General features: G+C 41.1%; 1 protein-coding gene across 3 annotated transcripts; it reads right to left on the bottom strand.

The window, feature by feature from the left end:
* Nucleotides 1-1,367: 1,367 nt before the first annotated feature.
* prss12 (serine protease 12) lies at nucleotides 1,368-26,243 on the bottom strand. Of its 3 annotated transcripts, none has more exons than XM_068321565.1 (13): nucleotides 25,860-26,243; nucleotides 24,265-24,403; nucleotides 23,204-23,376; nucleotides 22,910-23,060; nucleotides 22,230-22,408; nucleotides 19,684-19,825; nucleotides 19,374-19,594; nucleotides 14,838-14,979; nucleotides 11,574-11,779; nucleotides 10,740-10,818; nucleotides 9,184-9,306; nucleotides 4,361-4,656; nucleotides 1,368-3,036 (listed from the first exon to the last, which is right to left on the bottom strand). In XM_068321565.1, the coding sequence occupies exons 1-13, from the start codon at nucleotides 26,194-26,196 to the stop codon at nucleotides 2,705-2,707; spliced, it is 2,520 nt and encodes an 839-aa protein (XP_068177666.1). In that variant the 5' UTR covers nucleotides 26,197-26,243; the 3' UTR covers nucleotides 1,368-2,704. The 3 variants fall into 3 exon arrangements, with proteins under 3 accessions (XP_068177666.1, XP_068177668.1, XP_068177667.1); XM_068321567.1 differs by having other exon boundaries at nucleotides 11,607-11,779; XM_068321566.1 differs by having other exon boundaries at nucleotides 22,910-23,057.
* Between the last annotated feature and the right edge of the window lie 1,314 nt (nucleotides 26,244-27,557).

Below are 27,557 nucleotides of genomic sequence, written 5' to 3'. Positions count from 1 at the left end.
GGAGTAAATGTGTGATGGATGCAGTTGTTGAGAAAGGCGTTTAGTTTAATTTGTGATTGGGATATGAAAAGGAGAATTCATTCTAAGCCTATGCAAAACAGACTTAGGGTACATTTATGCTTCTGCATCATACCTTCACAAACAATGAAACTCACCTTTTTCTTTCAGAGATTAAGGTCTATTTGACAAAGGGACTGTGGAAAAAGGAAGCAGTCAAGTGCTGATTCCGTAGATTGAATTGGTCTAGTAACAAATGGTTAGGATGTACTTTATAACAACAAATTGGACATGCGTCGCTCCGGTTTAATCATCCTCTTTAGATCTTTCCCAACTGGTTCCAAGTGTTTATGAAATCAGCTCTTGTAATAACTCTCACAGAACTTTTGTAACCGTTTTAAAAAGGATAACTCAATGTTTGATTTGACTTTTTTTTTCCACATGAAATGAGCTCCAGAGTTTTGTAATGTAAAATAATCACCATAGGAGGGTGTTGTCAAAAAAATCATTCTAGCTCACAGCCATTCACAGGAGTTCATGCACTCAATTTAGCAGATGTAAAAACGATAAAAATGATGATGGATTTGCAGGTTTACTCCCACAAACATTCTCCCTGCAGCATGTTTCGCCTTCTGGGCTCATTAGTTAAATGCATTTTATGTGTCTGTGTTCATGAATTAAAATCAACCCATCTGCTCAGAACATAATTCAATTTTGATTAAGAACCGTTGTGTAACTTTACTGCGCTTCATCAAAAGTCTATGGATGTGATAAAGGAGAGGAGAGAGATACAAAGGCAGTAATTTATGATGACATTTCACTTTAACAACACGTCACATAAATGACTCATGAATTTCATATTTCCAAATGAAGTGAAAGCAGTGCCACGGCACAAATCACATTAGTCACCACTTCCAGAGCCAGGCAATTAATTTAATTCATTTTGTGATGCCTCATCTGACGCACTGTCTTGGGTTGCTGTATTTCAGTAGATAATAATCTCAGTTGGTTTCATTATGTTATTGGGAGGTAGGCAAACACAAATCATACAAGAATAGGCTATTTGGAAATTGAGGTTTCCCTTTTCACAAGAGATGCAGCTGCAGTTGAAATATCTACCTATACATTGTTGCAAGACAAATGCTGTGCTAGATTAACCAGAAGATGGCGCTATTGTATTTATGAAGAAGTGCAATTGACGTTTGAATAGGAAAATAAAATATGTAGAAAAATAAAAGTTCTGTTATAAGTAGCAAAAAGCAAAAAGAGTGGAAACTCAAAAATCAAATCACTGCATTAATTATATTTTTTGAAGCACAGAAGAATCAAAAGAATAATGCAAGAATTTTAGAATTTTTTTTATTTCTGTTGTTAAGGTACCATTCAGCCTCTAAAGGTGACAGTTGGTCCCAGTTCTAAAAAAAAGCCCATGCCTGCCATGTAAATAAAACAATTAATAAAATGGATGTAATTCACACACTGTGTGTAAATGTGTGTGCATACACATTGTCTGACATTGTTTTGATCTCTATTATAGTGTGTAGTCAGGTGCAAAACCTGAAAAGGTTTGCAGGTTTTCACTTTTCAGATATGCAGTAGTAACAGAACACGTAATAAAAGGTGCAACAATCACTTAGAATCTATGTCCATTAACACTTTTTTTTTTACATGAACAGATTATTGGGAACAAAATTACACTTTTTTTTTTAAACCAAAAATACCTTTATGAAGAAATGCTACAGTACAACATAAGGCATAATCAGTAAAAAACAAAGATCAGTTTGTCTTCTCTGGTGATGCTGTTTGTATGTGCGTGTTCAGGTCTGTTTGCGTGTGCGTGTGTGTGTATGTGTGTGTAACAGATTATAAAAACCTTGACACTAAACTGTTCAACTAGAACAAAGAACACAAATTAACAAAGTGTGCTTCAATTAAAAAGTACTAGTCCCTTCCTTTGACTTCAAATGTCAAGCAGCACTGAGACAGAAAAAATATTGTTTCCACATAAATTCACAAAAGCCTGAGTAAGTACTAAGACCTGATACTGTATGTGCTTTTAATACTGTTGAACAAAGACCCCAGTGGAGGTGCATAACAACAAAATTGAAATGACATAGTCCACTTTGGTAAATGTCAATACGACTAGATTGTTTCACACTGTAGCAGAGAATAACATGCATTAAGTATCTAAAGTGGGAATTCTGATGCAATGTCTGCAAAATTCACAACATGCAAATTTCAAAATCAGTCCATTATTAATTTCTTATGCATGACATTTGCAAGCTTACTGTTTGTATGGTGGTCCTTTTAAAATTAATATTATAAATTACAATGCAACAAAAACAGGCCCAGAGCATACTATTTCAAAGATTAACAAGACGTTATAGTGTGGCATGAAATGCCAAAGAAGAGAACAAAAACAATCAAATTTTAGATTTCATACATTTTAACTTTGGAGACTTGTGAGGATATTAAATTGTTAAATAAGTGCTATAGACTTAGATGAAACACATGCCGTACTCCTGAAAATTCAATTGTCCTTGTCCTCTCATTTGAAAGTCAGGCTTTAACTAAGTCACTGGATAATCAGATCATAGCATTATGACATGAATGATTCTTTGTTGTGTCAGTTGTCACCTGAGCAATCAAGTAAGTCTCTGAGAGTCTCTGATGGAGAGGTCAGATGTTCCAGTTCAACAGTCACCTATCATCGCCTTTTCTCTTTTCTGTCATCACGTCCAATTACTTTGTGTATCCAAGAGCTGAAGGCAGATACTTTGGTATAGACACCAGGTGACTGCTGAGTCCGGCAGGCATGGCCCCAGGATGTTACCCCATAAACCACCCAACCCCCTCCTAAGCGCTGACACACTAATGGCCCTCCACTATCTCCACGGCAACTGTCCACACGCCTCTCCGGTTGGACGCTGCCTGCGCACAGCATTCGACTTGTGAATGCACCATGGAAATGCTGCTGGCAGTGACGACGAGGAAGTATGGAGAGCGGCGCCTGCTGTAGGGTCTTAGAGTATGACCGGCCTGAGGAAGAAACAAAGCAAACAAGTGGAGTGTATGTGCCAGCATCTTTGCATTTTGCCATTGAAGGTCAGGGACTGATTAGCTGCCTGCCAGAATATTTTTTTCTGCCAAAAATATTTTTTCTTTGCAGTCTTACAGTCATTTAAAACTTTAAGCCTGTTAGCACAATGGCAAAATGTTGCTCCAATGCTTTGATAACCTAGCCTTTTCATGTTTGGTGTAATAGAAAATGTCTGACCCTGACTTTCGGAACAGTTCATTCATGGTCCTTCGTGCAAAAATGTAACTCGTCTGACCTTTTGGCATTTATGTGCTCATTACACATTACACTACTTTGTATTCAGTGTGTCCAGCAATGAGCTGGCATCTTATCCAGGCTGTATCCCACCTTTCGAGCGTAGCTGGCTGGAACAGGCTTATCCATTGGGTGTTTTTAGTATGTTCATTTTCTGTTTGTTTTACCTTGCCAGTGGGCAACAAAATCCCTCTGATTTGATGTGCTCATTACATTCTGTCCAGCGGATCTCTGTTTTCTGTCATTCAATGATTGTTCCACTTTTTGTCTACAGCTCGGGAGGTTGTAGAAATAATTTAGCTTTCTCTTCCACACAAAATGTCTCTTTTTTTTTTTTTCAACACTATTGGCAAGGGGCTTCTTCTATGTGTGTGCGTGTGCATGTTGGTGTGTATGTATTTCACAGTAAGCAAGTTAAAAAAAAATCATTGTATAAAGTTGCTCACCTTAATTCAAATTGCCTTCAGAGCATCACACACTGCTCATCACTTCTGTGTTAGCATAAGACTCATGTAGACCCAACATCATAACTAGCACTGTTAAAAAAGAGTCACACTAGCTTCTCAAAATGAAGCACATGCTTTTGCGAAAGTGTGTGTGACCTTCATTACTCCTTTGTGACTAAGTGTGATTAACGACATCCGCATGTAACTTAAAGATTGCTAATAAAGATCACTAATAGATGTGTGGTAATGCTCACACTAAAGCATAGGGACAGAGAGAATGAAGTCAAGCAAGTTACCCCCAGTTAATATTTTGAATCACAAGTTATTTAGAACTCTGCAGCAATAAAAAGAGAGCTCTAAGTCATTAGTTTGGAATGTCGACAGTAAATGAAAGAAGAAAGCCTTAAATGTTTCAGTGGTCACAGCACACACAAAGTTTTCAAGGAAAAGCACACATTTATACTGTTTTTTAACACTATGCTTCACATGGACTTAACAGGCCTCCCTATATACAGTGCTACTGGTGTTTGAACTTCTGACTGAAATATGATGGAGTCTTTCTCTTTGCATACAAACATCTCACCTGTGTCTCCCCAGCCAGTGATGTGACAGTTACCAGCTTGTTTGAGCACTCTCTCTTTTTTCGTGGGCAGACAGGCAGGAAGAACCTGACGGCTGAATGTTACACACTCTTCCGGCACCTGGCCCACTGCCCCCGGTGACAGTCGAACCAAAGCCAAATCATAATCATTGCTATCGTAGTGGTAGCTTGGGTGGGGAATGATCCTATCAACGGCATACTCCTCTTCATACTCCTCTGGGACGAGGGAGTGGTAGTCGCCCACTCTAACTTTATACTGCTTGGTGCTGTTTCCATACCTGCAGACAGGAAGGAAGGGTAAAAGGAGTGTTAGGGAAAGAGGATGTATTTGTGTGTGTGTGTGTGTGTGTGTGTGTGTGTGTGTGTGTGTGTGTGTGTGTGTGTGTGTGTGTGTGTGTGTGTGTGTGTGTGTGTGTGTGTGTGTGTGTGTGTGTGTGTGTGCGTCTATGTTTGTGTGTGAGTGAGTGTGTAAGAGAGAGATATTCCAGTGGTGATATATAAACCATGAGCTGCAAAATTGTAAGTCCTGGCAGAGGTTACCTCAGCAGCAGGTCATCTAAAGCTATTTTAAACCATGCACACACAATAACAAACCAGTCACTGGTTGCTGGTGAACAGAGGAGGACCTGTATGATTTACATGTTTTCTAAATGTCAAAGGCTTTATCATATTATCCTCCCAGCCTAAATATTTAAATGTGTTAATCCAAAGCCTTAGGAATGATAGCTTCATGCAGTGGCATCATGGTTTTCTGGTGTCGGGAAGACCTAGAAAAATCTAACTCGTCTCACCTTTTGGCAGATTTTCTGGTCACCTTCAATAATCAATATGAAAAACATTTAGTTAATTCTTCACTTATTAAAAATAATATACTACCAAAATTAAAAAACAAAATAAAAAACAAATTACAGTACACACTTCTATCCTTCTCAGTTCACTTTAAACATTGCTAGATGTGGGATGCATTCTTCTTGGACTACTCCAGTGGATAAAAAATAAATAAAAATATTAAAGCAAGAAATATTTCAGGTAAGGTCTGTCTTTTTTTGCTTTCATATTTTCCATTTACTTTCATGGAGATGTTTTGGTTTGTTTGAAATATGTGGTGAGGTGAAGAAGAGTGAAGATGGGAGAAAGGTAAACAAGGGACAAAGATAGGATCAAAGGAGGGGAGGGAGGGAGGAGAAGAGGCATGAAAGAAGGGGGCCTTTTGACTGAGCCAGGTCTCTGTGTCCAGTTACATGTGGTAGAGTATTACCGGAAAGATCTCCTGAAATACCTCAACATTTTTGGCCCGAAGCAACAGCTATGTACAATGCATACCCACAGGCATGTATACACACACCTAACACCCACGCACGCACACACACACACACACACACACACACACACACACACACACACACACACACACACACACACACACACACACACACACACACACACACGACACAGAAACACACTCTGACAGGCACAGATGTCTGGAGCTAGAATGACACACACGGTGGTAGATGACTGGGCTTGATTCTGCCTAGAAGTTGGAATAGTAAAATTGGGTGACATGGAAGTGACAATTTTCATGGTGTTTTTGTTGCTTAAAAGCAGTCTGTGTGTGTGTGTGTGTGTGTGTGTGTGTGTGTGTGTGTGTGTGTGTGTGTGTGTGTGTGTGTGTGTGTGTGTGTGTGTGTGTGTGTGTGTGTGTGTGTGTGTGTGTGTGTGTGTGTGTGTCTATGTTTGTTGCCATTTAAGAAAGGTGATGCCATTAAGTCGGAAGCCCCTATCTGGGTCTGCATGCTGTGGCTTGCATGCAGCAGGTTGCTATTCAGAGCCGTCACCGTGCACAGAGCTCACAGTCTGGGCCACTGAATGCTGCCACTTAATGTCTGATCTTTCTTGTCTGCTTGCAATAACCAGAATAGCAAAAATACTTTGTGCAGATAAAACTAGCTTTGCCTGTCTTTGGATTTCTAAACTATGTGGTATTTAGCTTTTACATGTGGTTAGCATTGTGGTGAGGGATTTTTTGTTTGTTTGTTTGTGCAGAGTCTGCATGTTCTCCTCATGTCTGAGAGGGTTCCTTTTGTGTCCTGCAGCTTCTTCCCACCACCTACAACATTTAGCATGCAGTAGGTGTGAATGAGAATGGGACTGCTCATTTGTTTTTCTTTGTGTGGCCCTGAAATGAACTAGCAACTTGTCCAGGATGTTTCCAGGATGTATTGCCCTAACCTAGTAATTATTATAAACTGTTTTTGTGCAATTGTGTGCCAATTTTTAGCTGTCACCATGTGTCATCAATCTCCCTCCTGATGAATTCCACAAGCTACAATCAATCATTAAAGCCATTTAGGAAAAGCTGTGGATGTAGCTGACTTACATGTAGCGTATTACACATTGTTTCACTTGTGTTAAGCCATTATTATCTATATCTGTAAAACATAGCTATGTGATACCCCAGGAACAGAAATGTTTGCCTCCGTTATTATGGCTGATATAGGGCAGTGGTCCCCAAACCCCAGGGTGTGGACGGATACCGGTCCTTAAGTCAATTGGTACCGGGCTGCACAGAAAGAATACATAACTTACATTATTTCTGTTTTATTTATTATTTGATTTTGAACAATGTTTTGTTTTGGATTACTACCAGATGTTCTTTGCCCCATCTGTCTATTACTAACTCTTCACATGGCTTCACATGGCCTCAGTCACATGGCTGCCTTCATAAAAGGGCCACTCTGGCTAGTAACACAAAATACATTACCATTACATTAAAACTTCCAAATGAGCAAAACGAACAAAAAAACGGTGCATTGTTACGGGGATAATGCTAATAAAGTTGCATACACTTGGGATTCACGTTTATTACTGTATTTAGAAAAAAATATTTTTGTGCTGCTTGTACTATTTTATTTTATTGTATTTATCCACCACACCTTAAAGGCTCATCGTTGAAAATATTGTCTGACGTTAAACCAGTCCATGATGCAAAAAAGGTTGGAACTACAGTACTGATATAGAGATACAGTTTTATATGACTTATCATTATTAATCAAAACACAGCACAATTTAGATATGAATTAATAATTTAACTTGCTGTCAACTAATCACACAATTGGCCTTAATCAGTCCTAGAGTCCTGTTTGCTACATCCCGAGGGGACTTTGTGTGCAGTACAGCCCAACTGTGTGAACCCTTTAAAATTAGAGGTTGGAAGAAAAGTCCAATTGGAGTAGAGGAGTAGAGGTTCCTAACTGTAGTAAAAGTGGAATTGTCAAAGACCTGGCAATGGCTCGAGAAATAATAGCGGAAAGAATTCAGTCAATGATTTCTTCTTCTTTGTCATGTGGGATTCATAGTGGTGGAGCTGCTGGAGCCTGTAAAGAAGTCCTATGTTCCAACTGACCTCAAAACTTAGAACTAACACTTGTATATTGGTACAAATATAAAATACGGATTTTGGGGTTAGGGCTCTCAAATCACTCAACTTCCTCAGCTTTGTTTCTATGCAACTTTTCCTTGTTCAGTTCTTTTTCCTGCGTGAGTCTTTCCACTGCCATCTCTGTTCCATGCATTAGGACGTAATGCTTTCATACATAAAATCCATCACCTGATGATTAGGTGATGGATTTGATGTTGGTGGTGCCATGTGAGGGCCCACAGACCAGATGTTGGAATGAGGTTAAGATGAAGCAGCTTTGACTGACTGCCAGCTGCACCACAGCCAAACCACCACTCATTACAGCTCACATTTTCAAGGTTTCCGTGTGTCTCTCAGACTCAAACTCACAAAATAAGTTGTGTGGCTTGGTTGTGACTCAAACAAGTAAAGGTAAATTTATGCACAGGCACACCAGTTCCAAAAGTAAAAGTAATCTTAAAACTGCTAAATGTCTAAACATAAAATGTACACGATAAATGTTGTGAAGTAGATGTGACTATAGACAAGTCAGAAAAACAGCTTTGAAACTGGCGATCATTCTACACAGAGTGCATATTATTCATTCAATTTATTTATACTAAAATATTTTTATTGTGCATTTTAGCATTTTCTCTGCTTGTTTTTCATATGTAATGTGAATCATCAATGTGTAGACTCGCAACCAATCACTGTCTTGCTCAGCACACAATACCTGCCCTTTTTCAGTAAAGACTAGAATTGGGACTGTGGGAAAAGTAGGTGGGTATGTACCCCTGACAACACCAGGTGTGGACACAGACACAAAGAAATGCAGACAGAGAAGAACAAGAATGAAGACATGTATCCACTGAAAGGGCAGTGAATAGAAAAGAGAAGAATTGTTATTATTTCCTGGCTTGCTATGAGTCAAATATTCCTTCATTGCACACGTTGGGCGGCTGCACTGTAGGTAACTTGTATCATAGGAAGGTTGTGGTACTGGTCCAATTTGTCTGAAAAGACTAATATCTCAATGAAATCTTATTTAGGTATCTATTTTACTTAAACTGCATCTGTTTGATTTTTGGGGGTTTTATGAATTGTAGAGTTCTCCATTTCAGTGTGTTTTAAGCAATGACCCAAGATTCTTTTTCATTTTTGTGTGAAGGAGGTGTTTTGTTTTCTTTCTCCTCAAATTTACAGCATTTTTTTCTATCAACCAGGATTCTATGCAGGAACAGTTGTATGGGACCACTGAGAAAATTGATCATAATCATTGTAATTGCAACAAGTGTGTGTGTGTGTGTGTGTGTGTGTGTGTGTGTGTGTGTGTGTGTGTGTGTGTGTGTGTGTGTGTGTGTGTGTGTGTGTGTGTGTGTGTGTGTGTGTGTGTGTGTGTGTGTGTGACCTCTTAAAGCAGTGTGCAGAGGTGAGGACCCAACAGGTGTCTATGAGAGTCGCCCCACACACCAACCTCCCGTCTCCTCGAGACCCTCGTAAACGTATTGCAGCCTGCCATGGCCAGCCACCCCTGTGGACATGTAACACACAGGGAAGAACAAACATGCACATACACAATTATAAAAGTGCACAAATAACTTAAAGTACACACAATCAGGAAAACCACATTCTATTTAAATTATGTAAAAAAAGAAGAAAAAAGAAAAGAAGAAACAATTAAACAAAGACAAGTCTACAGGTGAAATATTTAAATCATAGGAACCAAGTTTTTTTTTTTAATAAAGGTAAAATGTGTCATATTAGAACATTAAAATAAGACAACATGGTGCAACAGGGGAAGCTCTGGCCTGCAAATCATATTTTTCAGATTGTCAATTTAGTCTTAATGGTTAAATATATGATCAGAATCAGAATGATATTCGAAACATTACCACGGTTATTACTATCTTAGTGTCTCTGTCCTCCTAATGTCTGTTTTTGAAACTAAGACTCTTGTTCCTGTTGTAGCTAAACAGTTGAGTGAGAAACAGCCCATGAGTGTTATGTAATCTGTTATGGATACAGTTTCATATATAGTATTTCATGACTAGTTTGACAGTTTGATCAAAGTTTGGTGATTTGTGTTCTGAGGCAAAAAACGAGCACAAAATAAACAAACAATAATGGCGTCACGCTGCCAAATGCAACAAACATCGCAGGATTTCAATGAAAAAATATGCACTGACTGACATTCACACAGCTCAACTTTTTTTTCTTTTCAACTTTAATCAGTGAACACTGTGCACATTTGTTTTGGCCTGACATTCTGGCACTGCAGTGAAATATCTCCAGGGAGCAGATTTCACATATTTGTTTTACCCAAATTTGACTTCATTTGATTATTTACAACGCACTAAACATTTACATAACTGCTAGAAGACTTTGTTTACATGCAGCAATCCAAAGTGCAAACGAGCAGGTTTCAACTAACCACACACACACACACACACACAAATTAAACATAGGATAAAAACAGATAATTTTGTCTCACATTCACCATTTATCAACATACAATGGGGTTGTATACTAACAAGAGAGGTGTTGTGTTTCCTAGTGTCTCTCTTTCACACACACACACACACACACACACACACACACACACACACACACACACACACACACACACACACACACACACACCATAGGGTTTTCTTGTGTCCCATTCAGAGAGATTTTCTGTGTCAGCCATTCCTGCCTCTCTCAGTTTAAAGTAAATCACCCAAGACAACACACTTAAATTAAACGCTGGCATCCATACACACTTTCATATTTCCACTTTCCCACATATAAATTACCTACATGTTTGGAAGTATAAACAGCATGATATTTCTTTGCCTGTTACAGATTTTCTGTGTTTTCCCTAAGACCCTTTGTTTAAAATGAGTAGAATCCTCTTTCCTCTTTAAGTCTCTGGCCGGCATTCTCTGTGCTTTCATTAATCCCTCATGTCCACTTCCAGTTTACCTCAGAGAGTTTTCTCCTCCTATGATTCGGCGTTGGCGAGTGTGCTTGAGCCGCAGACCGCAAATTGCGTTGACAGCATCTGACAAAGACAAAAGAGGGACCATTAGGTGTGTATATGTGAGTATGTGTGTGTGTGTGTGTGTGTGTGTGTGTGTGTGTGTGTGTGTGTGTGTGTGTGTGCGTGCGTGCGTGTGTGTGTGTGTGACTTAGATGTTGCTTTTGTGATATGTGAAATGATCTAAAAAAAAAAAAATTCTAAAATTCATCTTTTACCACTATATGTGAACCTGAAATAGAAGAATTTCAACAAAGGAGAGATTATTATTGTAGCCTGGGCAACTGTGATATGAAAATCTACAAACATTAGTATTTTCCAGAGGATGTAAGTCATCATTCTGGAGACTAAACACCCTCCTGCTCAGGTTTGACTCTCCTTACCGTGTGCTCGTGAGAAATGGAAGTAATAGAACATATGCAGGTAATGGATAGCACTGTGAGTCTGACCTGATGTGTGACAGACAGGGTGAAGTAATGATGCTGCTCTCTACACCTCACCATCTGGAGATATATTATATATTATATACACACACACACACACACACACACACACACACACACACACACACACACACACACACACACACACACACACACACACTGAGGTCTTTCCTGCTTTCATTAATCTCACATTTCAGTAGCCATTGGTTTTGCAGCAGTTTTTCTGCATATTTGATCCGAAAGAAATGTTTGTCAAACACATTACAGTCTCATGTATTTTAAGCACCCAATGCAGATGCTTGTTATAAATAACATGCGTCATTAAAAAAAGCTAACCTTTAACCTCTTTGTTTTTGGGTTGCCATTCACCATAGTCACAGATGACCCCTGCGTCCTCACTGTGGCGACAGTTGTGTATGCCGGGTGCCTGTTTGATGCAGTCTGCTATTGAACGCTCCTCACCGCTGCACTTCACATTGTCCACGTGGATTGGCCCCGTCCCTTCCCCAAAGTATGCCATCACACGGGCCTTCGACACCCCACTGGAGTGCAGAATATACATGCATTTCAAAAAGGCTTTTACAGTAAAAGATAAATTATCAACAATGTGTAATAACAATAAATTCAAGAGTAATGAAATAGAATAGCACATAATTAACATTCCGTGACCTGCGTTAGCGGATTAAGCGGGTTGGAAGATGAATGATGAATGAATGAATAATTAACACTTGGTTGAGGAAAACCAGGTAAATACACATAAATCTTAAAAGATTTTCCTTGACTGAAATAGTATTAAATACTTCACACTTTTAGGGCAAACACATTAAATGTCCAGTGATCCTTAATTTTAAGCTAAGCTCTAGGGACATCCTGTGAACACTGGTTTGCCAACCTGAGAGACAGCAGTTAGCTGTATGGGCACTATAATTCAAAACTGCACTAAGGGACTTCAATTTGAGCCTGGAACGTAATAGGATCTTTTATTACATTATAAACTCCACTGGCAGACATTGGAGAAAACATTGGAGAAATGTGCTGTCTGCTATTTGTTTTTGTTAGAAGCCAGACTGCTGCATTGCGAATTACTTTCAGCTACAACTCCTGTCAGAATAGGAAATGTCTGCTCTGTGTCATGGGCTAATGAGATTGTGAGTTCAGACTTTGTCCCCGCCAGAATTAATGATATACTTTTTTACTGAGTTATGACACGTCAATTTGTTTTACATAAAAAAAAATTACTTTTTAAAGTCATGGGGTATTTTTTCCAAATAACTTGATGATGTTACAAACAGAAAAGTGAATGTTAAGAGTTCCCTGTGTGTGTGTGTGTGTGTGTGTGTGTGTGTGTGTGTGTGTGTGTGTGTGTGTGTGTGTGTGTGTGTGTGTGTGTGTGTGTGTGTGTGTGTGCGTGTGTGCGTGTGTGTGCGTGCGTATGCGTGCGCATATAAGGTATAGAGGTGGTGATGATGTGCTTGTATAGATCATGCTTGGACATTCTCTGGCTGTGACACAATCCAGGTCAATAGACTTGCAACCTGATAACAGCACTATTTGTGTCATGATGTCACTTGGACTTGAAATAGAAAACAGGTAATACAAAGAGGTCTAGTACATTAAGGTTTTGTGCTCGTGTGTGTGTGTGTGTGTGTGTGTGTGTGTGTGTGTGTGTGTGTGTGTGTGTGTGTGTGTGTGTGTGTGTGTGTGTGTGTGTGTGTGTGTGTGTGTGTGTGTGTGTGTGTGTGTGTGTGTGTGTGTGTGTGTGTGTGTGTGTGTGTGTGTGTGTGTGTAGTGTGTATGCAGGTTGTAACAGCGATTTTTATTACAGCTGATGGATAGCTGACTGATATGATGTCATGTCACCTCCCTGGGGTTTGATGGGGGCAGGTCAAATATCACCACACATCTGAAGGGATTCTCATGTCTGTTATGGAGACATCTAGCATTATGACTCCACCTCAATTGGTCCCCATGAGTAGCACTTAGCAAGCAGAACAAGACCCTCCAAGTCACTTGATGAAAAGTCAGAGGCTGACATAAAGCTTACTTGGATTTTTTGCTTTGGTTACATAAAGCAACACAACATAGTTCAAAATTAAGCACAATCTACTTTGTACTGAACCTGCTTTAGTTGGGGTGGAATGCCAAGTTTGATGTTGTATATTGTATAGCAACCATTCTTATTCTTATGTCGTTTGACAAATGGCTTCCCCCCCCCCATTTTTGTTTGTTTAAAAAACATTATGCACAGGTGTGATTTTTAAATCATAACTTCAAGGGTTTTTTTTTGAGAAATTATGGAAAATACATTCATAATCCAAATAGCCTTATGCTGCCTTATAACTTGGGGCTTTTATTACATTTCTTCCAAAAGCAAAATAATGGCCATAGAAAAAGTAAGCCCTGTGGTCATACAATCCTTATTGTTCCCTCATTTTAGATTTAAAGTGTGTGTGTGTGTGTGTGTGTGTGTGTGTGTGTGTGTGTGTGTGTGTGTGTGTGTGTGTGTGTGTGTGTGTGTGTGTGTGTGTGTGTGTGTGTGTGTGTGTGTGTGTGCGCTTGTGTGTGAGTGTGTATGTTGTCTAGATTTACAGTATGTATGTCCTCATCCACTGACCTTTGGACAAACTGCTAACTTGGAATAATTTGTGTGAACCTGTGTTTGGTTGTGGATACATTTCCTTTTAGCATCCCTGAAGCAGTCCTGAATCTTCTGCTGTGTGCAGTATGTAATGACCTTTCCCCACACCCTTTCCAAAGCAACGTGGTGATACATGGCGTTTACACATCTTCATCATGGTTCATCTCGCTCCCTTGTGCTTATGCTATCCAGATGTGGCTTTCATCAACACACTGATGTGTCACAGAGGACTGGGGGGCTGAGGTATGAGCACTGAGGAGTGATGTGAGGAAATGAGGGCAGTTTGTTTCTCTAAAGATTTCCCTTGCCTTTATATTGTCATTGTTTTGATAAACAGAACTGTGTCGCAGAGGGATAATGAGATAATGGGGCACAGAGAGGATGAAATGAGGTGCTTTGCTTTGCCTCAACATATCCGTTACTGTGACTGGGTCATTTGCACAACTGGTCTGCCCTTTAATTGGATGTTTATCTTGGCACTGTGAAAAGGGCACATCTAAACCCCTAATAAAAGCAGCTGGCAAGACACCAGAGGCTCAAAAGGAACACTCTAAATCTTACTTTTAAAAGACTAATTAATAAAACAACACACTTTTTAAATAATCTGAAGCAACACAGGCTGAGATTTTTTTCCATTGTGTGTTAGCTTATTATTGGAGGCAGGTGTGATGAGGTACAAACTAAGAACAGACAGGGGTTGAGAGACAGACACAGAAAGTGGAAGCAGGAGTCAGACAGACAGCAAACCAGCAAAGAGGTGATTGATTTAGAAAAGAAATGACAGCCCTGATTCACTTCACAGGAAATCTCATTATAGTTGGGAGTAACTACTTCCAGTAGTATTCTGAGGCATTCTTCCACGTGTACTCTATTGAACTGTGGTGCTGGTTGTTTTCCATCATGTCACAGAGACTCACAAGGTCATCAGAAAGACTTCTCCAAACACGCATACACTCACGTACCTGTATCCTAACTGTCGGCACACAACTTCAGCATCACGATCACTCCATCCATCATCACACACCGTGCCCCACTGTCCTGACAGATAGAGCTCTACTCGACCTTCCCTTTGGCTTTCCCCTCCAACAAGTCTTACTGGCACACCTGAAAAACACAAAAAATACAATTGAGACCAACTAAACTCAGACACTACATACACACCAATGTGTGTGCTGATGTTCCACATAAAGGAGGTAGCTTCTGTTTTCATGTGTGCGACCACTTGTGTATCCAGGAGGGAAATTGTCTGGCTCCCTTTACCATGTGAGGATCATTAATTTTAATTTACTCTCCACTAATGGTGCTGATCAAATGCATGAAATCATCAGACACACACACACACACACACACACACACACACACACACACACACACACACACACACACACACACACACACACACACACACACACACACACACACACACACACACACACACACACACCTCACTCAAGAGGAAACCAATGTATTTTCCATGTGTGGATCAGATTGCACCATTCCCACATGTTAAGAATTTTAAGCTATAGTATATACCAGTATTATTGGTATAGCTTTATATATGGTCACAGTCATTTAAAAAAAAAAGACATTAACTGTTGAAAGTTTAGCCTGAAACAAATGCAGGAATATGGAGATGACTAATTAAGGGTGGGACTATTTACTTCGTAGATGCGGTTGGTTGTTAATGAAATGCTCATCTGTGTTCCCTAACTCAAACATGCAGGCCCTACATTTTTCCCCTCACACACACATTACATGCATAAGCACTGCAGGCCTTAAAGTCAAAACAGAGGGTGGTGTGGTGAGCTGGGGTGGGAGGCTTCAAAGCACTGTCTGGCTTATGGTGCTTTATCTCATTTTCCAAAATCAACATAAACCAATCTGCCTGTGGTATGTCAAGGGGGGAGGAGGGATTTATGTACTCATATAAACACCAAGACAAACACACAAATGCCGTGTGGTACTAACATAATCCTTAGTGGCCGTTTGTGGGGTGAGACTGTGTCCTCATCCTCCTGCCAAATACCATAAGCTACCTAAACCCAACTGATTTTCACTTATGTTATTAAAACATGATGGATCTTTTCGGCTCTTTTGAGTTGCATTCAACTCCACGACGAATGGCAGAGAATCAAACAGTTCTAAAGAGTATGGGGTGAAATCTGAGCCGCTGCTGGTTTATACAGCTCTGCCCTTACACATATTTATTACTGCCTGTAGGCTGCAGATATCATCTTAATTAATAGTCCCGCCATTCAACCACTCCAACCACTTTCATCAAGTAGGAACACAACGGAATCCTCCTGGGTCTTCCTGTGGAGAACTGTCTTGTCCTTAAAGTGATGTGTTAATTTCTGTCTTTTGTCTGGATGGAAAGAAAAATAGTTGCCACTGCACTAATAACCATTATGAGATCCTAAATGAATAAATCAAATACATTATCCCCTTGGTACATGATAATTATGATGCTACAATTAGGAACAGCGAAACACTTTAGGCAAAGGTTTGCAGCAGGTCCATTTAATTCTGATGACTTTACAAGCAGCACAGTTATTAGGGCAGGACAATCCAGCTAGCAGCTGTACCTATTAGAGACTAGTATCATCCTCATCTGTCTCCTGCAGAATGTTGGCTTTCTTCCTATAAGTAATGTGAGATCCTATTAAGCGCAGTTGGCAGAATTCTTTAAAGCATTTCCATTACCTGGGTTTATGTGGTCACTTCAACATTTGGTTTCCTGTTCTTTGCTACCTACAAACTGTGTTTTTAATCATAATTTCTTCTAAATATATTATTATTATTATTATTAGTAGTAGTAGTAGTAGTAGTAGTAGTAGTAGTAGTAGTAGTAGTAGTAGTATTATGAGAAAAATAAAAATACTCATGTCTGAAGGGTAATATTTTACTAAAATAATTATCAAACCACATAAACAACAAAGACAGACAAAAAGCCTCTTTGGATCTGGATCGTACAGCAAAATTCTTCGAATCACTCTTATCCTGCAATGGTAATGAAAACAAAAAAACATGAGCAAAACATTACTTTGTCGGTAGAGGAAATAAGAGAAATATTCTAGAGCAGGAACCCAAGATGATAGCAGATTTGATGAGAGGAGGAGAAGAAGAATTTGGACAGACTGATATAATTTTTTTTGTCCATTAAAATTGATTTCAACTGGTAGTAAACCTGATGCACCCTAGAATTTCAAGAGGACAAATCACACATGTAATCAACATTTTTAAAGTAACATTGAGCCTCCTGTGCCAACCAGAAGCCATGGCTGACAGGGGAAGTCCACAGGCTCCTGAGGGCACCGAACGCGGCCTTCAGAGCTGGGGACAAGGTGGGCCTAAGGACAGCTAGGGCAAACCTGTCACGAGGCATCAGAGTGGCCGAGACACAGTACTCCAGGAGGACCACCACCCACTTCAGCGACAGCAGAGAAATCAGGAAACTTTGGCGGGGGATTCAGTCCATTACGGACTACAAGACCCTTCCACAGTCCTGCGACAGCTCCACCACTCTGCTGAATCAGCTGAATGACTTTGCGCGCTTTGAGGCAGACAACAGCATCCTGGCACAGAAGACTCCACCCGCTTCTGGCGACCAGGCGTTGACGCTTTCTCCAGACAGCGTGAGGCAGGTCCTCAGAAGGACCAACGCACGGAAAGCCCCAGGTCCTGACAACATTCCTGGTCGTATCCTGAGAGACTGTGCTGATGAGCTCACAGATGTCTTCACAGACATATTCAACATCTCCCTGAGCCAGGCTGTTGTCCCCACCTGCCTCAAAGCCACCACCAGCATCCCAGTCCTGAAGAAGTCGCCCCCATCCGGCTTCAATGACTACCGCCCGGTTGCACTCACTCCCATCCTCATAAAGTGCTTCGAGCGGCTGGTCATGCACCACATCAAATCTGCCCTCCCTTCAACCCTGGACCCTTTGGAGTTTGCTTACCGGTCCACCGCTCGACCGATGATGCCATCTCCACTGCCCTACACTCAACCCTCACCCAACTGGTGACCAAAGACTCATACGCCAGAATGCTGTTCATCGACTTCAGCTCAGCATTCAACACAATCATCCCCCAGCAGCTCATCCACAAACTGGACCAGCTTGGACTCAACACCTCCATATGCAACTGGCTGCTGGACTTCCTGACAGGGCGACCACAGGCAGTTCGATTCAGTAACAACGCCTCCAGCACCATCACGCAGAACACAGGAGCCCACCAAGGATGTGTACTGAGCCCCCTCCTCTTCACTCTGCTGACCCACAACTGAACATCAACTTCTAGCTCCAACCTCTTCATAAAGTTTGCAGACGACACGACTGTAGTGGGTCTCATCAACAACAACGGTGAGACAGCCTACAGAAATGAGGTCGTCCTCCTGGCTATGTGGTGCAAGGACAACAATCTTCATCTGAATGTGGAGAAGACGAAGGAGATTGTTGTGGACTTCAGGAGAACACGCACCCAGCATGCTCCACTAACCATCGACGGTGCTGCAGTGGAGAGGTTCAGCAGCACCAAGTTCCTAGGTGTGCGCATCTCAGAGGACCTGTCCTGGGGCTCCAACACCACATCACTTGCCAGAAAAGTCCAACAGCAACTCTACTTCCTCCACAAACTGAGGAGAGCAAGAGTCCCACCCCCCATTCATGCTCATCTTCTACAGAGGCACCATCAAGAGCATCCTGACCAGTTGCATCACTGTGTGGTACGGTGCCTGCACTGTTTCCTGCTGCAAGACCCTGCAGTGCATCATGATAGCAGCTGAAAAGATCACTGGTGTCTCTGTCCCTTCCCTCACTGACATTATAACACCCACCTCACCTGCAAAGCCATCAGCATTGCAGGTGATCCCACCCACCCCTCTCACAGCCTTTTCAGCCTGCTGCTATCAGGTAGGAGACTGCAGAGTCTGCGGGCCAGAACCAGCAGGCTCAGGCTTCTTTCACTAGGCGGTCAGGAGGCTCAACTCCCTCCCTGCTCTTCCCCCTGCCACAACCTTGAACTCTACTCTCACCCTGCCCTCACCCTCCCCCCAGCACCTGACTAACTATCTCCATGTCCCCCGTCAACTGAGGGACTGCGCACACGTCACTTCCCCTACGAGATTAAAGAGTATATAGAGATGTTTACCATCCCTTTGTGTTTCGTCACATACTTTGTGCTGTACTGCCTGTGTTGTCCTGCCTGTGGTGTCATGCCTGTGTTGTCCTACCTGTGTTGTACTGCCTGTGTTGTACTGCCTGTGTTGTCCTACCTGTGTTGTATTGCCTGTGTTGTACTGCCTGTGTTGTACTGCCTGTGTTGTACTGCCTGTGTTGTACTGTCTGTATTGTAATGCCTGTTTACCATGGGTTAGAGGGGACTGAAATTTCATCTGTGCTGTATGTTGTGCATATATGGTACACTTGACAATAAAGCTGACTTTGACTTTGACATGTATGGTTTCGGTGTATATATTACAGTAAAATAAGATCTCTTACTATTTGGAAGACTCTCTTCATTGTGCTCAGGGCTGCATGCAATGTTAACATCTTCATGGTGTGTGCAGTCATGACGGAACCACTCCCTCCTGTTGCACAGCAACAAACTAGGCTCCTTCCCTGTGCAGCTGACATCATCCAAAAGAATGGGGCCTGATCCCAACCCAAAGTCCTGGATGGGAGTGATGTTGGGTCCATCAGAAAGAAGAGTTTCACCTAATCTACAACGAAAAATAGTACACAGATATTTGTTTTGCAAAGGAATCAGTCATGAGAATGTGTATTTGCAGGTCTGTATGCATTACAATACCTGTAATTAAGTTGTCGGCACACCACCTGAGTATTTAAATTTGTCCAGCCATCATCACACACTGTACCCCACTGACCACGGTAAAAGACTTCTAAACGTCCTTCATAGCTGGCCTCACCCCCAACCAATCTAACAGTACCATCTGGAGAGATTGAAAAAAAGACCGAGAATCAATCAATGTCCTCTCTGAATAGTAAATATGAAAATATTTCTTTACTGCCTTTCATGGCACAACAAAATCTGAATTTGAATGTTTTCATGGACTTGAAATTCTGACAGAACATATGAGGAAAGAGTGGCCCCTGTTCTTTGTCTTGGTCTTACAGATTATACAGATCATTTTATCATCACAAATACACCGATGCTGCATTCACTAACCACATCACAGACTATGAAATAGTAAAAAGGACTTAAATAATGACATAACTAAGGCAAACATGACCATTATGAAGAGTTTACCCATTGTGTAAAAGGCTTTAATGTGATTTCCAAATGTAATCCCTTTTAATACAGCATATAGGAGGATTGCAGAAAACAAGAACCCCATTCAGCTATCCTTATACAGTGGGAAGAACAAGTATTTGATACAATGCCGATTTTGCAGGTTTTCCCACTGATAAAGCATGTAAAAGTCTGCAAATTTTTCATAGGTACACTTCAACTGTGAGAGCGGAATCTAAAATAAAAATTCAGAAAATCACATTGTATAGCTGTTAACATAATTGATTTGCATTTTTTGCATGACATAAGTATTTGATCACCTACCAAATAGTCAGAATTCTGGCTCTCACAGACCTCTCACAGTTTTTCTTTCAGAAGCCCTCCTGTACGCCATTCATTACCTGTATTAACTGCACCTGTTTGAACTTATATAAAAGACACCTGTCCACACACTTAATCAAACAAACACCAATCTCTCAAAACAATGGCCAAGACCAGAGAGCTGTGTAAGAACATCAGGGATAAAGTTGTAGACCTGCAAAAGGCTGGGATGCGCTCCAGAACAATATGCAAGCAGCTTGGTGAAATGCACTAACTGTTGGTGCAATTATTAGAAAATGGATGAAGTTCAACATGATGGTCAGACTCCCTCGATCTGGGTCTCCATGCATGATCTCACCTTGTGGGGCATCAATGATCATGAGGAAGGTGAGGAATCATCCCAGACCTGGTTAATGAAATGAAGAGAGCTGGGACCAAAGTCTCAATTAAAAAAACATTTTAAACACTATGCCATCATGGATTAAAATGCTGCAGCACGCACAAGGTACCCTTGCTCAAGCCATCATGTCTGACGAGACAAAAATGTACTTTTTTCTCTAAACTCCACTCGCTATGTTTGTTGTAAGAAGAAGGATGAGTACAACCCCAAGAACACCATCCCAATCATGAAGCATGGAGGTGGAAACATCATTCTTTAGGAATTCTTTTCTGCAAAGGGGACAGGACAACTCTGACATATTGAGGGTAAGATGGATGGAGCCATGTATCTGAAGATCTTGGCCAACAACCTCCTTCCCTCAGTAAGAGCACTGAAGATGGCTTGTAGCTGGGTCTTCCAACTCGACAACGACCCGACACACACAGCCAGGGCAATTAAGGAGGGGCTCCATTAGAAACATCTCCAGGTCCTGGAGCGGCCTGGAGACAGTCTCCAGATCTAAACCCAACAGAAAATCTTTGGAAGGAGCTGAAGGTTTATAATGCCCAGCAAACACCCTGAAATCTGACGGAGAACTGTGTGGCGGAATTTCAATTCTTTCTGAATGAAATGTTAAGTTCTGTTTGTCTGATGTATCAAACACTTATGTCATGCAATAAAATGCAGATTAATTGCTTAAAAATCATGCAATATTATTTTTTTTGTTTGTTTTGTTTTCTCCACAGTTGAAGTGTACCTATGATAAAAATTTAGAATACTGCATGCTTTGTAAGTTGGAAAACCTGAAAAATCCGCAGTGTATCAAGTACTTGTTCACTCCACTGTATGTGAGATCTGTATTTAAAACATTCTCCCTCCACACAGAGGTCGTGAGACGTACCAGATCCACACACAACCTTTCCCACATTGCTTGATCAGACTGAGTAATGGCTGCCCTCCTTATTACAATGACTGGTCACCAAGCACTCTCCAAAAAGCTCCCTTTACTGCCTCGATGGCTATAGATTTTTATTTCCTCTGAAGCCAATTTGCTACACCTTTTTCAGGGAAGAAAATCCACAGCACCACAAAATAGGGGTCATACAAGCACATCTCCCAGGACCATAAAGGGATTCCAGAAGAACTCCTACATCTTTATATATGCATGGCTATTTGCTTTGTGGTTCAAACGAAAATTAGAAGCAGAACTCAAACAGCAAAATAATTGTAAAAGGTGTATTTACAAATTTATCTTGTTAATTTTATGAAATACTGTACTCTAAGTCTTCGTACTAATTGTATGAATCTGAGTGCTTGTTAGTCACTGCATATGTCCTGCTTGCATATGTAAGTACCAGTCTGTGACAAAAGGGAAATGCTAATACAGATGCAGGCATTGCTTTACCTGTTAGAGGGTTACAGGACACTCCTGCATCCTCAGAGTGCAGACAGTTGTGTTCCCCCCAGGCACCTTTTGGACACTGCTCCAGAGTGAGCTCATTGCCCGTGCAACATACCTCATCCAGCCACACGCGGTTTGAACCTTTGCCAAAATGTGCCTCACCCCAAGCTTTTGCTACACCACTACAAATAAAAGAGATGGTAAATAAATGGAATAAAAATATTGCATTTAAGATTTATCTGTGAGCTATGGCTACAATACTCATCTGTGCATATATATATAAACATGACAACACCAACATACAGTATGTGGCGTATGAAAAAAAAAGCTCGCAGAAACATTTTCAGTGTAGGGTTACTAAATATGCATATCTCTGTGGTACAAGAATTCCATGCAGGAACAATGAGCCTGATTCAATGCCTGACCCCAGATGTTCATTACTGCTCATCCTCACACTTCATCCGAATGAAAAGAATAATTCTCATATTTTTGGAGACAGTGGAAAAGACAGACAGTTGGACACCCACATTAATTCATCTCAGCTTCCTACTTTCTGTGAAACTTTTTCCTCACGTGCTTGAACTATCGATGTATTTCTATGAACCTAAATACTAGCTGGAATTTAGTGAGAATGAACTTTAATGACTTTGTGAGGGTGTGTGTGTGTTTAGATGACCATTCACCTCAGCCCCAGCTGTCGACACACAACTTCCGCATCACTGTCATCCCATTGATCATCGCATATAGAGCCCCATTGCCCTGCATGGAAGATCTCGACTGTACCCTCTGTCCGAGATTGACCACCCACAAGGCGTATTGGGATCTCCACTGCTGCTGAAAAAGGCACAAAAATAACTACACAAGAACTTAAGAAACCTGTAATAAAATGCATAAGATTTGTAGTGCTTTTCTAGAGTCACCACATATTTTCCTGTTCATCCATTACAGACCTATAATTATCCATGAATAGGACCCACCTTTTTGTTGTGTGCAAGTGACGGCTGCAGCCATAGAACATTCCTCTCCATTCCAGGTAGTCTTAGGACACAGAAGCAGGTCTGGTTCCTCTCCCCGGCAATGAATCGCCTTCCAATGGAGCTTGGCTATGCCTGGACCAATCAAGGGAACTGCTCGTGCATGACCTGTGGTCCTGGAAGGAAATAAGTAAGCAAGGAGGTTCCAATAAAAAAAACATAGTTTCAATCAAATGTAAACATTTCAAGAGAAATGAAACCTAATTACATCCTTTTTCTATATCATGTGATACCCTTAAATCCTTAAATTGAGCTAAGATGTCGTGCTCACAGAGCAAAAATGAAAAGCAACCACTTTAAACTAGCAGCAGGAATCATGAGCCACCCATATGTTCATCATATGCCATACCAGGGTCATAGTGGTCAGTGGTTTAACACCCACTATCAATAACTGGCCATACGGAAGTCATCACCAACGATATGAGCTGACATGTGGCTGACATTTGCTCCCTTTCCTTTTTGCTGTGGGCTTTCATTGCATCCTGTGTGAATATGAACACATGGGCATGTGTTCAAGTCAGCATGCCTACCATGCTGGTTTTAGTGTCAACATGTGTGGAGAGCACACAGAATGTTTCTGTTCTTCAGAGACGGCACCCCAGCTTATGACTGAAGTGGATACGTATCGGCCTATAGCATCCCTCAGGAGGCTATGTGAGACCATAAGAGTCGTATGTGAGACCATAAGACTCAAACATGTCTCTGTGTGAGACGAAGGGAGACAGAGACAAAGAAAGAGCTGGTAACAAGGTAAATAACTAAGCTCTTAAGGCATTTAAACACCTCTAGGGAATGGGGGGTTGGAATGCAAGGGTCACATAAGAAAAGTACAAAGACAGAGAAGTGAGAGCACATGCATGGGTAAGACTTCTGAAGGCAAATGCACGTATGAGGAAAGTGGTATTTGGGCTTGCACCTGTGTCCACATGTGTATGTTAGAGGAAAACAGAACTGTAGAAAATAGTGTGTGTCTGAGCACCACAGGTGCATGCATGCTGTCTCACCCTTTGCCCAGTTGTCTGCAAACTACTGCAGCATCTTCATCTCCCCACTCATCACTGCAGACAGACCCCCACGTTCCTCCCAAATAGACCTCCACCCTGCCATCCAGCTTGGAGCGCCCTCCTTGCAGCCGCACAGAACCTGGGACAGATAGAGGTAGCGAGAAAATAAGATGTAGAATACAGCACATACCAAATGGGGGTTAACAGATGGAACAAAGGAAGCCAACATAAATGTTTCAAACCCTGTCACTATTTGTAAAAGTATGGGCTGTTAAAAAACCCCATAATGAAGCAGATCAGTGAGGGTTTAAAGAAATGATGAGGAGTGTCTGGTTTGATTACGATGACAGGAGAGCATGTATTTGAGAGCACAAGAGTGGGTTAGTGAATCTGTCAACATCAAAAACAGCTGAATGTACAATCTTTTATTTCACATGACATCCCATTTCATGCATGATTCATCGTGTAGTTAAACCAAAGAAACAATGAAACTCTGTTAAAAACATAATAAATTGGTTATTTTGCCGCACGTTTTGCAATATTCCGCGATGCACTGGCGTCGTGCCCGGAGTGTCCCCCGCCCCACGCCCTATGCCGCCGAGATTTGCTCCGGCTCCCCGTGACCCGCTGCGGCGGATACAGCGGTGGTAATCTGAAGATGACAGACTGACTGACTGACTGTTGCAATATTGTACACTGTAAAGTTTAGATAGTAGTAGTGTGTCAGATAGAAATGAAGGATTTTGTCAGTAAATTGCATTTTGTCTGTAAATTCCCTGGCTTCTTTTTACATCTTTAAAATATTTGAGTTATATGTAAAATAGGTAGAATCCAAGTGGTGCACAGGTGAGTATCTGCCTCCCACTGAACAAATCTGAATTCAGATTTGTAAGAACATCAAGTGATGATATAATTTGTAGTTATTCTGGATTATAATTTTTACAGCCGCTCCAGTTAAAATATTTTAGAACTACATCAAATTTTCTAACAAACCACCAAACTCTAAGACTAAAGCTACTAGTTTTTCATTGTGTTGCAAATGTTGATCACGCATCAGTGGGTCTTATTTTTTCCAAGGATCTTTTTTTTTTTTTTTTTTTAAGAGATGTAACGCAGTGTTTAGTTTAAGAGCGCATGGAAGTTCAAACCTCTGGATTAGAATAATAATAATTCACTGTCATCCTTGACAAAGTCAAGCCGACCAAGAATTTCTGTTTGTCATACAGAAATGAAATACAAGTTTGCATCAAACAGCTCAAATATGCTTTGACTCTCCATCTGCCGCCCGTCACACCTAGGACTCTGAAGCTGTTCGGTGTTCAGCGTGCGCTTCCTGACTCGAACATACTGCGCTTGGGGCTAGAAAATTAACACTTCGCACGCTTCCGTAAAAACCACTGCATGTTACTAAACTCCTTTTATCAGTATGAACTAATATGAATTCATCATCTACAATGTGACTAGGAATGGCTCACTGAGTCTACTATTCTTTGGTTCATTTGCAGGTTTTGGTTACTTTACTAACTGCGCTTTCGTCATATTTCTATGGATTTTAGATCCTTCTCGTTCGCGCGTCTGCGGGCCTGCGCGTTTACCTTGTTTACAGTCACAATACCCCCAATCCACCCTGCCTCTGTGGTTCCTGAAAAAGCACCAGGGTCGGATCCTGCCGTCCGGATTGCGGCAGTGATTGTGATCTCCAACTCCTTTTCCCGGGTAGCGCTCCTTGAAGCCCTTCACTTCGGTCCAGTTCATGCACCGGGTGCCGGACTCGGTGACGTCTATCGCTCCGCGGTAGAAACCGTCTTTCCCACGGCTCTGGATGCAGTCGGTGAACGGCAGGATGAATGACGGAACGCTGCCCGAATAACAGAACACGCGATTTGCAGCCAGAAGCGCAAAAGAAAGAGCAAGAAATGCTAATTTGTTCATTTTAGGTCCCTAATTTTAGGCAGCTGAAGACGGTGGCTCATCAACGGAGGAGATGATGTTCAGTCACCTTCATCGCCCAACCGTGGAACGAGAGTGAGAACACAGAAAGGAAAAACCACGTAGATCAATGAAATTTGGATTTGCGTGGGCAAATGGTTTGGGAACACCCCAAAGAAAATTGACAACACATCTCAAGCCTAATTGTCCAGATTTAATCGTAAATTGTACTTTTGGAATTACAATGTTGGTGGGATATTTCTTGAACATTTGAAGGGGGCAGAAGGGGACCAATCCAGTAAAGTTGATGTGACAATCCTTTCAACAGCGCGCTATATAAAATCCCAAAGTGGTTTTCAATTAAGGTCTTATTTTACGAAACACCTGACGGGTGGTCCTCCAGAGTTATTTCACGTATGATTTCTGGTGTTCATGTCCTATTGGGTCCTCGAACACTAACCCACACTACTTTCAACGTTGTTGTTATACCTCATAATTTAGATCAACAGATAGAATTTTCTGAGCAATTAAAACGATTATTTACTATTGCCTCACATGGGAATTCTGAACATGACATTCATGAGTCACATCAGTGACAACAATAATGAAATGATAGTGCGTGAGAGCAAAGAAAATACTTGCGTCAAGCTACACAATGCCATAAACGCAACAAAATTAATTAACAAACAAAATTATATATATGTATATATATATATATATATATATATATATATATATATATATATATATATATATATATATATATATATATATACGCGCTAAAATAAAGATGAAAAGAAACACAATTTGGAATCATTCCAGCGCCACAAAAGCACACATGCAATTTCCTCGGCAGGCTCGTGGATTGCTTGAGGGATGGCTTTTAGATTTTTTCTTAAATATCATCAGCGAGACATGATATTCTTGTTCATTTTTAGGCCATAACCAACTGGACACAAGGTGCATCACCTGGTTTCTTATGGATGTTTCCGGGAACTAAAAATCAGAAGATAATATCGTTATTTCTTTATGTCAAATAATGAAAAACTAAGTTATTAATGCTCTGACTCTACCCGTTTAAGAGGTGAGCATAAGAAGGAGGGCTGCAGAGTAAACCTAGATCTAACCAAAAGGCAGCAAGGAAAGTACAACTGGACTAGTGGAAGTACAGATCTGTCACTTCGCTCTTGGCTTTGGTTAACAAATGAGTCGCAGAGTACAGTATTAACAGAGGATTGGATGACAAACGTCCCTTCTGTGATGTCATCAAACAGCGCCAGTTCAATCGGTAGAACATGGACGTTTAATTCTAGACCAGCGTAGACCAAAACTCGTCCCGGTAGGCGGAGACACACGACAATAAG

This window comes from Antennarius striatus, chromosome 8 (assembly GCF_040054535.1).
Source record: "Antennarius striatus isolate MH-2024 chromosome 8, ASM4005453v1, whole genome shotgun sequence".
NCBI classification, from domain to species: Eukaryota; Metazoa; Chordata; class Actinopteri; order Lophiiformes; family Antennariidae; genus Antennarius; species Antennarius striatus.
Note: the sequence above shows the minus strand (reverse complement) of the source record. Positions and strands in the feature narration are given on the sequence as shown.